The 12,741-nt window shown below is 48.3% G+C and overlaps 1 protein-coding gene across 4 annotated transcripts in view; it reads right to left on the reverse strand.

Moving 5' to 3' along the window:
- Positions 1 to 536: 536 nt before the first annotated feature.
- HRH2 (histamine receptor H2) overlaps positions 537 to 12,741 on the reverse strand; it is a 49,231-nt gene continuing 37,026 nt past the window's right edge. For 3 of the 4 annotated variants that reach the window (XM_082454475.1, XM_082454477.1, XM_082454476.1), the window contains 2 exons: positions 11,146 to 11,286; positions 537 to 4,833 (listed from right to left, as the gene is read on the reverse strand). In XM_082454475.1, the coding sequence (XP_082310601.1) occupies positions 4,641 to 4,833; positions 11,146 to 11,286 (334 nt within the window). In that variant the 3' untranslated portion in view covers positions 537 to 4,640. The remainder of the gene's footprint in view (positions 4,834 to 11,145; positions 11,287 to 12,741) is intronic. The other variant, XM_082454478.1, reaches the window with a different exon arrangement.

Genomic DNA, 12,741 nt, shown 5'->3' on the forward strand with positions numbered 1-12,741 from the left:
CACGGTGGCATCTCAGGGTGTGAGAAGCATGTTGTTCTGCGTGACCCCGAATGGGGAGGTTGGGGTCACGGCTCAATGGCCTCCAAAATCACAAAATTATGAGCCCCGTAGGGCTGCTGGCAAGGCGAAAGGGGCCTTTTCCCAGTCACCCTGTGGGCTGTTGGTGACCATTGAGGGCTCCTGAATTATCACTGGAATGTTTGGAATTCTGGTGGGATTTGGGAATTGGGGTGGGAGAAGTGTGTCCTAGACTGTCATTCCTTGCTTGAGTGACCTGGAAAGAGCCCCTTAAAATGGACAATGAAGACGATAAACTCTCCCCCAAAGCTCCAGATGGCGTCTGATCAGCCAAGTGTTGACTGTCAGCGGTTTAGCTGAGATGAGATGCCAAGTGGATTCCCTCCATCCTGGCTCCGAGCATTCCTACCACCTGCCACACTTCTACCCTGCGTTTAAACACAGCCCGATGTGCACCAGGAATGTTTCCTCTTAGAAGTTCATGCTGCTTTGGTCCACATCCTTCCACAAGCCACACACACACAACTCCCACACTTTCCACCCCGAGCGACCCCAGCACTGGCCCCCATGTCCCATTCCTTCTCTCATTCCCTGATAATGCCTGTCTCTCTGGAGGGCATGGAGGGTCTGATTCCTTTGGGTTCCCAGCCTGTAGCCTGAAGTCTGCTGTAGGGTCTGGGGTAGATCCTAATAAGATGCAGCTGTCAACCCACCCCTGCAATGGAGCTGCCTGCACTCACTCCGCCTCTACCCGCTGCCCCCTCAGTGGATTTCCCCAGACTGGACTCTGAAAGATCTTTTTATAGTACAGACCTCATCATTTTAGTCCCCTCTTGATGATGGCCTTTCAAAGCCTTCCCATTACTCACAGGATGAGACAACGTTCCCTAGTGCAGCTCCCTCTAGAACTTCTCTACTCCAAGACTCCTGCGGTAGCCCCTTGTACCCACCTGGGCCTACTTCCCCTCCTCCTGTCCCTCCCCCCTTGGCCTACTTGGCAACAATGGTTTTGCTTCTCCTCTGCTTCCCACTGCTGGAAGCTGAACCTGTTGGAACAGGATTCTGGAAATTGTGGTTCCCAGGCTTCCAGCCCTGGCTGGGTGCCCCGATATTCACTGCACACACAGTGATCATTCAGGGGACACTACCCCATCCTTTTTATACCACCTACATAGAACTGCTTGACATCATCTAATGACTCCATCGGTCTACTACTTTCATCTTCCCCAAGGACCTCTTAACACGCTTTGTCTTCTCTGCCCTGAAATATATCAAAATCCATTTCTGGCAGATCAGCTCCTGTAAGCTTTGATTGTGATGACTCACGATCGCTTCTCTGCCTCCTATGGAAATTCATCATGGTGTGTCTTGGTGCCTCCTTCTGCAAGGCCCGAAGTTCAAGATTTCACAGCCTCCTACAGCCTCCTCCTTCCACCCCAGGGGACACTGCTCACTACCGACACTGCAGTTATCAAATGGTGAACTTGACACTGGTCAACTCCCTCCATTTTCCAAACCTTTTCATGGGTGCCTTTGGGAATCATTCCTTGCACAGAATCGATGAATTTTTTCCTTGACCTGGTTTTTTACTTACACTTCACCCACCTACTCGTGACTGTGGAAGACTTCCCCGATTGACAAGTTTTCCATTTTAAAGATGTCTTTTTCTCCCACCTACCAAAAGCATCTCTGCATCGGACAATTTCTGAAATATTCCATTCCACAAACACTTACTGAGTGCCTACCATGTACCTGGCTCACTAGGTGAGCAGGAAGAAGATCTGATGTTTATAATCAGCCCGTCCCTCATTTCTAACAGGGCATTTCAAGATGAGACCTAATTACCTGAAAACTCTTTTACCTTTTAAGGCAATTTCCCAGTTGGCCTTTACCCCAACATTTTATGATAATTCTTTTTCTAAATCAAGACACACCATATGATGAAGTTTGGGAAGTATTTCCTCACCAGGAAGTTAAAAAATAAAACCGCAAGGCAGCATCTGTTTTGATAGCTTTATTGGAACACGATGGTAACACAAAACAAGGATTTGGGGGCCCACCACAGATGGTTCTCCTCTAGGGAGCATGCGCCTCACTTCTGCAGCCAGCAGGGGCTCCAGGAGGCCCCCAGGAGGGCAGGGGCAGCTAGAGACAGACCTGCAGTGGCAAGTGGCATGTGAGCACCTTGACCTCAGCCCTGACCAGCTGAGTCTGTGATCAGCCAGACCAGTCTTATGCTCTATCTACTTGGCCATGACTTAGAGATTCACCTGTCTCAGACTCCTGGGGAAATTTCCAAGAAGGGGATTCTGGGGTTTCCAGAAGGAATCCAGCCAAGAGACTGAGCATCTCTGGGGGCCACTGGGGCAAATCGTGCCTTCAGGTGTATTGGCAGATAAACTGCTTAAAGCTCCTACTATATAGGCCAAACAGTCTTCTAAGGGCTAGGCATACAATGGTCAACAGAAACAGGCAGGACTCATGACCTCCTGAGTAGGGGAGACGGACAGGGGTCAGGGAACCACACAGATGACTGTAAATGACAACCATGCCCATGGCTTCCAAGGACAGTTCTGGGGGTATGGGTGGGAGGACTGACCCAATAGGGAGGGTCAAAGAAGACTCCCTCAAGAAGTGATGTTTTGGCTGAGATCCTGTGGCTGAAAGGGCAAGAGGAGCTTTTCAAGTCATGAAAGCAGCTCTGTGTGCGGCCTAGTAGCTGGAAGGAGCAGTGAGATAAATACACCCAAAGGAGAAGGCCGGTAGGGTTGGGATGAAGAGATGGAAGGGAGTGTGGGGCAAGAGGAGGCTGGAAGGCACGTCGGAGCCCACCACGCGGGGCCTGAGGGCTGTGGGAAAGATGGTTTTCTGTATGGGTTTGCATTTTGCACAGCCCAGTGTGGCTGTGGGGTGGAGGGTGGGCTGGGGGGAGGCCAGTGGGGAATATGGGAAGCTGTTTCAATTGTCCTGATGGAGGGGATGGCAGTGGGACTGAGTGATGACAAGGCAGGTGGAGAGAACCAGGTAAACGGTGGATACAAGTGGGAGCTAGGATACAAGAGGATGGACCATGCGGAGCCAGGAGAAAGTTGATGCCAAGATTGACTTTTGAAGACAATGGCAGGGCTTCTGTCCGAGAAGGGGGACCCTGGGAGAGGAGCAGGTGCAGGGAGATGGTCAAGGTGCAGTTGTGGACATGCTCAGGGTGAGGTTGAAAGCCGGTCAAAGGCTCCCAGAAGGAGCCTGGGCTCCAGGTACACATGTGTGAGTAATCTCCTTAGAGATAAGTCTCCTGGTACCTTCAGAGGGTGGAGACGAGGCCACAGAGGGCGAGAAATCGCAGTGAGAGGAGAAGACTCAGGACTGAGCCTTGGGGAACAGCACATGTGGTGGCTCGGGAGAGAACGGTGGGCTGAAAGAGGGACTGAAAAGGTATGGGTGGATGGGGAGGACCACAACAGGGGTTCTTGGAACCAAGGGAAGAGTGGGCTCAGGGAGGGGCAGCGGTCAGCGAGGAGAGCCCAGGAACACCCTTTTCTCTCTGGGGCTCCACCTCCTTGGGCCTCTTCAACAACCCTGAAAATAGGAAAGGGGAGCGTAGCCCCTGGGGCAGAGGAGTAAAGAGCTACTCCAAGGTGTCCGCCGCTACGCCCACGGTCCCACATCCAGCAGAGAGTGCAGCGGGGCCAACTTCCTCACCCCCGCCTGTCATGTCCTCACCACCCCACCTCTCCCTGTCCCTCCCTGTGGCCCCGCACACTTTCCCCAGCAAGTCTGCTCCATGCCCCTCCTTGTTGATGGAAAGCACCAGAGAGGGTCAGAACTGCAGCATGAAGGGACCCCCCAGGCTCCGGGTCTGAGCCTTGCTAGCAGGAGGGTCGGCTGAGTCAAGGAAATATCGTGGCCTCTCTTGAGAGGCAGTGTAGTGTTGTGTCAAGAGCTTCTACCCATCCTCTCATTTGTCTATTCGTCTGTTTCTTCCTTCCTTCCTTTAACAACTATTCTCAAGTGCCTCCTATGTGCCAGGCACACTTTCTAGCTGAGTGGCCCCTTACTTCTCTGAGCCTCAGTCTCCATTCCTGTAAAGACAGGTCGACCATCCCTGCCACATGTAACGAGGATGACGTGAGCTCATGCGGCATGAGCTCATGTGTACTCGGCACACAGTAGGTGTTCATTAAAGGCTAACGTCCTTCCTTTCCCTTCCCTTCCCTCCCTTCATCCCGCAGAACCCACGAGGGAGTGAGAGGCCAATGCTTCATGCCAACAACCCTCTGCTGTGCTCAGAGGGCAGGCGTGTGTCTGCACATACACCTCCGTGTACGCACCTGTGTGCACATCCCCGAAAGTCCCACCGTCTCTGCCCGTGACTCAGGGCCAGCACCAACGTGAGCTCTGAACCCATGGGATTCAGCAGACCCAGACCCAGGGGAGTCTGAGCGCAGAGCAGTCTGCTCCATCCGAGGCCAGAGGACCCCAGAACCCACCATGTGCCCTGGGAGTCCCCAGACTCAGGCTAGGGTGTGTCCTCGGTGGTTTGGGGGTGCTGCTGGGTCCTTAGTGGCTCCAGGAGTCAAATTTTGGTGACCAGAAGCAGGATCTTCAGCGTTTTGGGGCTGGGTCTAGACAGCCTCGGAGGGCAGCATCCTCACCGATTCCTGGGCCAGTGTCCTTAGCAGCTCCTCAGACAGTGGCTTTCCCGGCTGCTCCTCCAAGGGGCCTCCCACGTGTCTCTGGAGGAATCTAAGCGCCCACAGGCTCTTGCAGCAGCTCAGAAGATTGCTGGAGCACAGGGTGCAGGACATTGCTGGCTTCCTGGGGAGACACAAGCATAGGTTAGGGCTGAGGTGACCACCGAGCAAGGCCAGTAGGGCCAGACCTAGCCTCTGGCCTTTGCTTCTTCTAAGCCGGGAGCTGGGAAGGGTGGGGTGGTATGGGGCGGGGAACCTCCCACGCCTCCCACGTGCAACAGGGACTTGTTCCCTCAACCCACAATGGGGAGCATTCAGGAGACTTGCTTTCAAACCCTAAATCAGCTTCTAACATGCTGTGTACCCTTGGTCAAGTTACTTAACCTCTCTGAACCTTAAGTGGAGGTAAAAATAACCACCTTTCCAATTCTTGAAAGGATTAAGTGTTATAAAATATGTTTGAAAGTATCCCACACATTGCCTGGCTCATGGTAGGAGCCCAATGAATGTTTGCTATTTCTGTGTCTGAATAAAATGATGCCTGAACACCTACATCATGTTTTGCATGAGTTGGGGGAAGGCTGGGAGAAGAAGACACAAAGATTTATTCACCCTTGCATTAAAATCAGTTGTGAATGCGTCTGTCTCTCCATTAGAATGTGTGGTCCCTGAAGGCAAGGCGCTTGCCTTTCAAACCCCTACTAAGTGGCTGCCGGCGCATAGTAGGCCCTCAGTTGTGTCCATTGAGTCAAGCTGATTGAAGGTCACTGAAGGTAAGTTAGCCAAACACTTGGGAGGAAAGTTTTTAACAAAGTATTTGACATACATTTTCAGAAGGATGAAGACTTCCCCCGTATCTGGTTATACAAAATTCCTTTGCCCTGTTGCCTGCTAAGATGTAGACAGCTGACCTGCTTTTTCCTTCTGATACTTTCAGTGAGTAAGAATTCCTTCATCGTTTTTATTTCAAGCCTTCTGAGGTCAAGAGAAAAAGCCTCAGTGTGTAGGGTCTGTGTTTTTAGCACTCAACACGCAGGTGTCCCTTTATAACCTGGAGTGGGGACAGGCTCAGAGCTTTAATCAGGCAATGGGATCTGGCCAAACTTGGGTGGCATTGTTCTGTGTCATTGTTTCTATGATCACAAGTACTTTCTGTTTTCCACAAGCGATACTGCATTTCCATTTATGGTGATGATATAAAGTCTTATAAATATATTTCAGTGAAAACAGCCAGGTGGTGTAGAGATTTAAGTGAATATAATGCAGCTGGGAGAGGACTGTGGGCTGCACAGGGAAGGGGATTTGCAAGCGAGTGTGGTTTGAGAAGTGTCCTTGCAAGTCCTGGCCCATCCTGGCTCACGCTTGGCCCCAATGCAAGAGAAGCAAAGCATTGCTTGGTGTCCCTAGACACTCTGCCTGGGGTCTCTGCAGCTTCAGGGCAGGACAAAATCTGGCTTTAGCTCTGTCTAAGGCAATGGATGCCACCTAGTTTCTTGTTTCCCTGCCTAGGCTGGAGCAGTAGTTTTCTTCGTCCAGTTTCAGGCTGGAAGCTAGCCCTCGCTTGGTCCTGAGACTCACTGTGGGTCCTCCGGATGTCCCATGAAACTCGTGCCTGGCCTCAGCTCTAGCCATCATCTGTTAAGGTATTCTGGCCGCCAGAGGAATCGAACTCACTCCCTTCCGCATGGAGAGAGAGAAAAGCATCATGCTTCCCCTTAGAGACCATCAGAGGGGAGGTGTAGATTTGGATGCCTGCCTTTGTAAAGGCTTTGTGAACAACGACACAGCCAGCACCCACAGCCAACACCCAAGCTTCCTTCAGTGCATGGTGTGTTCTGGCTTAGCCAGTGCTGGAGGCCTTGCATGGCCCAAGCTCTCTCGTGGGTTTGGCCAGCCCCACCGTCCCCAGAACACCTGCCCTCACCTGGACCTCCAGGTCACACCCCTGCACTTCAGAGGCTCCGGTTCTTCTCCGCGCCAGCAGTGTACATATTTGATCAAGTAGGCAGGTATCTACCCTTGGATTAACATTCCAGATGGAGCCTGAAGTGTGATAAAGTGACTTTCACGTAGATTAGTGAAATTATCAAAGACAAGCTAGCTCGAGGCTAGGAAATTACCTCCCTTCTTCTAAAAGGCTGTAAAATCATTTAAAATAATATTATTATGGAAGTATCACATGTTCATAGTAAAAAATTCAGAACATAGAGACTAACAAAAAGAAGAAAATAAACATCTCAAATAACTCCTCTACTCAGACATATCCTTTTGCTACATGGAGATTGTGTCATTAAATATTTTTATATGAAATACATCAAAGAGGCTACATAAAAAACACATATGTGTGGCTTAAAATATTAAAGAATATTAAAATGAATACAAGTGTAACCACCTCTCAGGTTAAGAAACAGAATTTACCAGCCCCTGACTTGTTTCAGCAAATATGTATGTACCCCTGAATAATATACTGTGTTGTTCTGCCAGCATTTTACTTTTATATAAATGGAACCATGTTTTAGGATTTTTTTCTGTAGCTTCCTTTTTTTAGTTGTTGTTTAACATTATACTTTTAAGATTAAACTCTGTCAATGTGTGAATGTGTTCATTTTCACAGTCATAAAGTATTCCATCATGGGAAGATACTCCAATTTATTTATCCATTCACCTGCTGGTGGACATCTGGGTTGTTTCTCATTTTTATCTTCTCCCTTCTCATACTTGTTTTCGAATCTATACTCTACTGGCCTCATCAAATAAACAGGAGAGTTTCCCTTTTACTCTCCTCTGAAGAGTTTGAGCAGGACTGGAACAATCTGTTCCTTGAGTGTTTGGTAGAAATCCTTGGCAAAACCAAGTACTACTGGTGTTTCATTCACTTTCTTTATTTTTTATTTTTTTTTTTATTTTTTAAACAATCTTTTCTCCTTCTCATTTTTTTTTTAAATTTATTTATTTATTTATTTATTTATGGCTGTGTTGGGTCTTCGTTTCTGTGCGAGGGCTTTCCCTAGCTGCGGCAAGCGGGGGCCACTCTTCATCGCAGTGCGCGGGCCTCTCACTATCGTGGCCCTTCTTGTTGCGGAGCACAGGCTCCAGACGCGCAGGCTCAGCAATTGTGGCTCACGGGCCCAGTTGCTCCGCGGCATGTGGGATCCTCCCAGACCAGGGCTCGAACCCGTGTCCCCTGCATTAGCAGGCAGATTCTCAACCACTGCGCCACCAGGGAAGTCCACTTTCTTTATTTTTTAATGGTTATAGGACCATTCGGGTTTTCTACTTCTTCCCAAGTCAGTTTTGGCAAGTTCTGTTGCTAGGAATTCGTGCATTGCATCTGAATTTTCCCTTGTTTTGGGCATAAAATCGACCACAATGTTCTTATCATCTTTCTTAATCTCTGCAAAATCTATAATAATATCTCCCTTTTAGTCTTAATATTGTTTGCTTATGATGTTAATGATTAATTTCTCTTTGTAATTTTGTCAATATTACTTTGTCAGTTTTACTTTTTGAAGCTGGTTTATTTGGTACATACAAGTTTAGAATTCTTATCCTTCTAGTGAATTGAATCTTTTTTCAAAAGATGGTGACACTCTTTATCTTTAGTAATACTTTTTGCTTACAGTTCACTTTGTCTGCTATTAATATAGCTACCCAGATTTCTTTTGGTTAGTATTTGCCTAGTGTATCTTATTTTCCTTCCTTATACTTTCAACTTTTTTGTTTCCTTAAGTCTATCTCTTGTAAAAATATTTGTTTGGGTTTAAAAAAAATCAAGTCTGACAATCTCCATTGTTTTAATTGGCCCAGGTTATTCCATTTACATGTCTTGTGATTACTGATATATTTTGACTAATTTCTTCTATGTGATTTTGTGTTCTACATTTGTCCCATCTTTTCTAAAATTTCCAGTCTTTTTTTTTTTTTTTGCTTTGTTTTAAACTGCCTTTTTTCTCCTTCTCTTTCCTCCTTACCATATGGACTTTCCATCCTCTTATTAAAATTTTTTGCCATGTGTATTTAACTTAATAATGTCTAGTGGTATGGAGTCCTTCCTCCTTTACTTAGCTTCCCATTCATGCCAAATGTAAGTTGGGATGAGACACTAAGCTGGATTCCCACACTGTGTAGACTTCATTACATTACACACGTCTAGAGATACTTGTATGTTTAATATTCCTGGACTCCTTTATGGCCCATCTTTGCCCTGAGCTCTGACACTTGAGGCTCGGAGATGTTAATGGGGTTCTAGGAGAGCACATAATAGGTTGTCTGCCATTCGGTAAGTGCTTATGGTAAACATCTTATTTTTACCTTCCCATCATCAATCCCCCTTCTCTTGGTAATAACATCTTGATTCTTCTTTGGGATCCAAACTTCCCTACTCTTTGTCCATGTGGGTGAGGTGAGATTTACCTTATTCATTGCATTGGCTCCAGGTCTGGGTACAGAGGTAGAGACAGGACCCCATCCAGCCAATGAAACTTAAGCCTAAAACTTTCTGTTGGAATGGAAGGAAAGGGGCATGTTTTCCATTGGGGCTACTAAGATGGTAAGATGTAAGCTTGGAGCTCCTGGTGGCACCATGGGGAGACTCTAACTGAAAATGAAGGCAACACAGGGTGAAACTGCGTTGAAAGCTGGAGAAAGACAAATTTATGATGATATTTTAGCTCCTGAATCCAACTTGAAGCTACTCTTGATTTCTTCAGTTCTATAAGCTAGTTCCCTACCTCCACCAATCCCAGCATCTTTTAACTGGGTTTCTGCTACTGGCAGTTAATAGTGTCCTAATAGCTTTCTTAAATAAATGTTCTTTGAATATCTTTTCACATGTGGGTGCTATAATATATTCAGCCACCAGGGGTCAGGACCCAGTTTCAATGAGAAGCCTTGCTCAGTCTCGCTCTGAACCTCGGTTTTCTCGTCTGTGAAATATGTTAATAATATCAAACTCACAGGACAATTGTAAGGACTCAGATAATGACTGTCAATGACCTTTTCCATTACCGTCTACTACTGCTTATAGTACAAATTATCACACAGAACCACCTCATGCACACATTACTCTGCTCTGTCTTGTACTTGCACCTATACACATGTCATCCCCATTGCTTGAAATTCCTTTACCTTCTTTGCTGTGCACTTTGAAGTGTTTCAAGGTTCTGTTCAGGCATCACCTCCTCTGGGAAGGTGTCTCTGAGGTCTCTCAGGATTACTGATTCCCTCCTGGCTCCTACAGCCCCTCCGCTGAGACACTTAACTTCCTTGGGTTAACCATCAGTTTACCTGTCTATCTCCCAGACTAAAGGCAGGTGTTGGATCTTTCATCATCTACCCCACTGTCCAAGTTTATAGCAGGTGTTCAATCGTGTGTGTGAACTAATGAATGAAAAACCCAGCCAATCTCATTTTCGATAGTGATTCTCCCATTTTCTGACTTCCCAAGTTCACAGGTCAGCAGAAGCAGAAGCACTTCCCCTGGCTGTGGGACAGCCCTTACCCCTCTGTGTGGTGTCTCATGCTTTATTTCTATATCTACCTTCCCACTACTACCAGCCCAGAAGAGCATTGTGAGCCAGGACCTTGGGACAGACAGTGAGGCATGGTGACCATTTCAGCAAATACCTGCTGAGCACCAGCCCTGCGTTGGGATGATTGGGACAAAATGTGAGATTTAGAACCAGGAGTCATGCATTCAGTTTGAGGCTTCCTCACTCCCCTGCTGTCGGGTCTCAGACAGCTCCACCTCCCTGTCGAAGCCCATCTCCTCATCTGTAAAATGGGCATAATCCCAGGGGAAGTGCTGTAGAAGCCAGGAGAAGTGATGGGAGAAGAGAAATGTTTAGAAATTCCAGAAGATTCTCCCTTTCTCCCTCCTCCTTTGTTTCCCGCGATAGGTACAGCCATTAGCTGCTTTTCCCTGAGGGTCACCAAGAACTGGCACTTGAGGGACTGCATGTTGAAGGCTGGGCTGATCCCTGAACCCAGACCCTTGCTTATCCCGCACCCAAGCATCTGGGGGAACTGCCACACCCAGAAGGGCAGTTTCACATATATCCTGCAAACTGGGTCAGTGCAAAGTCCCCTCTCCTTTTTGAGGAAAGGGAAGTGGAGGAACTTAGAAAGGGGAAGTGGCCCTCTAGTGTCCTGGGAGCCAGCCACAACCCACCAAGTGTCTGTCCCCTTGCCTTACACTTTTGCCAAAATCAGGGGTGACCCTCTTCTCCAAGCAGACCTAATTTCTGGTTGTCCTAAAATAAGCTATGAGGTGGAAATTTCAGGATGCCAAGTTACCCAGGGCCCACTCATATGAGTGTTATCTTCAAATAACTTTGTTTCCTACCACAAACCAGTACTACCCAGTATTTGGCCGAAATGACCAAACTTCAGCCCTCCGCTCATGAAAGAAATGATTTTTTTCAGGGCCTTCTCATACTTTTCTGGAAGTAAACACAGAGGGTTTGCCTGCATCAGCGTCTGCTTTGAAGGGTGGAGGGCCGGGGTAGGATGATGGGCGCCCATGGCTAAGTCCATAGATGGAGCTCTCTTTCTGTCCTTCAAGCTGGGCAAAGGCTTCCTGCAGGAGTTTTGCAAAAACAGTGTTCATTTTCATGACAAATAAGGTGGGAGAAGCATGCACCCACCACTGGGAGAGCCAAGGCCTCAGGGCATGGGTCTGGCAGTTTCCATGGGGTCCTCTTTAAGGCCCTCAGTCAATAGTCACGTTGAGTGCTTACTGTGTGTTTGGGGTGCCTTGGGGGCCCCACCACCCACTTCTTTACAGATGAGGGAACTGGTTCTTCGTGGGATTAAGTGACCTGCCTGACCAAGGTCACACCAGTGCGTGGAGGAACAGGGCTCTGTGCCACGTCTGCTAGGTCCAAAGCCTGTGCTCTGAGCCCTAAGAGCAACCAGATGACAGCCGCTATGCACGGAGCTCCTGCTGCACGCCAGGCCTGGTTCTGGGCGTTTTGTAAATATGAGCTCAACCTCAAGGGGTAGGTACCGTTAGTCCCCCTATTTGATGGAGGAGGAAACTAAGGCACAGAGAGGTTAGGAAACTTGCCCGAGGTCACACAGCCGGTAAGGAGTGTTGGGCATGTTATAGCACACTGGGCTTGCTGCTTGAAGGAGCAGTGAAGGCGTGGCGCGGCTTACTTCCACTCAACCCTTCCTTTGCCTCCGTGTCACCCACTTTTTGCTGATGAATGAGACGGCAGAATAATAAAACGTTGAGAGTGATCATGGGTCAGGCACTTAACGTTGAACTCTCACAATATCCATGTGATACATATGATAGAGTTACGATATTCTTATCTCCAACAGATGAGGAAGTCTGAGCCCAAAGAACTTTAGTTCACTTGCACAGCCAATAAGTGGTGGAGGATTGAAAGAGCCCAGCTTGGCCCACCTGCAAAGCTGGAGATTCCCTGCCCCCACCTCCCCTCCCCGTCCAGTGCATGTGGACTCTGGGCCATGCTCAGATCTCCCCAGTCCCAAGGGAGATCTTGTGTTCACCCTGCCCGGCTGCTCCAACCCTAAGTAACCTCTCTTTGAGACTGGCTGGCTTGCCCAATCCTCTCCCTGAAACTCTGGAATGTTTTTTAAAACCGAAGGAAACCCCCAAAACCCTGCCCGCTCACGCCAGTGGCTGCTCACAGAAAAAGAACCCACAGTGCCCGAGGCAACTCTCAAAGTCATGTCCTATCACTCACTCCATCCCACCCCGCTGAGGCAGGCGAAAGGTCACGCCCATTTCATAGATGGGAAATTGAGGCTCAGAGAGGCTGCCATTTGCCCAAGGTCATCCAGGTGGGTCAGGCGCTGCATCCTGGGCTCAGCTCCTGGCATCACTATGCCAGTTCTTTTGACTGAAGACTTATTTGCTCTGTAGTCTCTGAACGGCTCAGGCCCTGGGCGTGGGCTCACCTCTCTGATGGTTCCTCCTTAGCCCTTTCTTCTCCCTCTTCCCTGCCCCTCTGTCCACCCTTAAATGCCAAAGACCTCTTCTCCTTGCCAGCTATACCTCTGC

Source organism: Balaenoptera physalus (assembly GCF_965194825.1).
Source record: "Balaenoptera physalus genome assembly, chromosome: 3".
In the NCBI taxonomy this organism is placed as follows: Eukaryota; Metazoa; Chordata; class Mammalia; order Artiodactyla; family Balaenopteridae; genus Balaenoptera; species Balaenoptera physalus.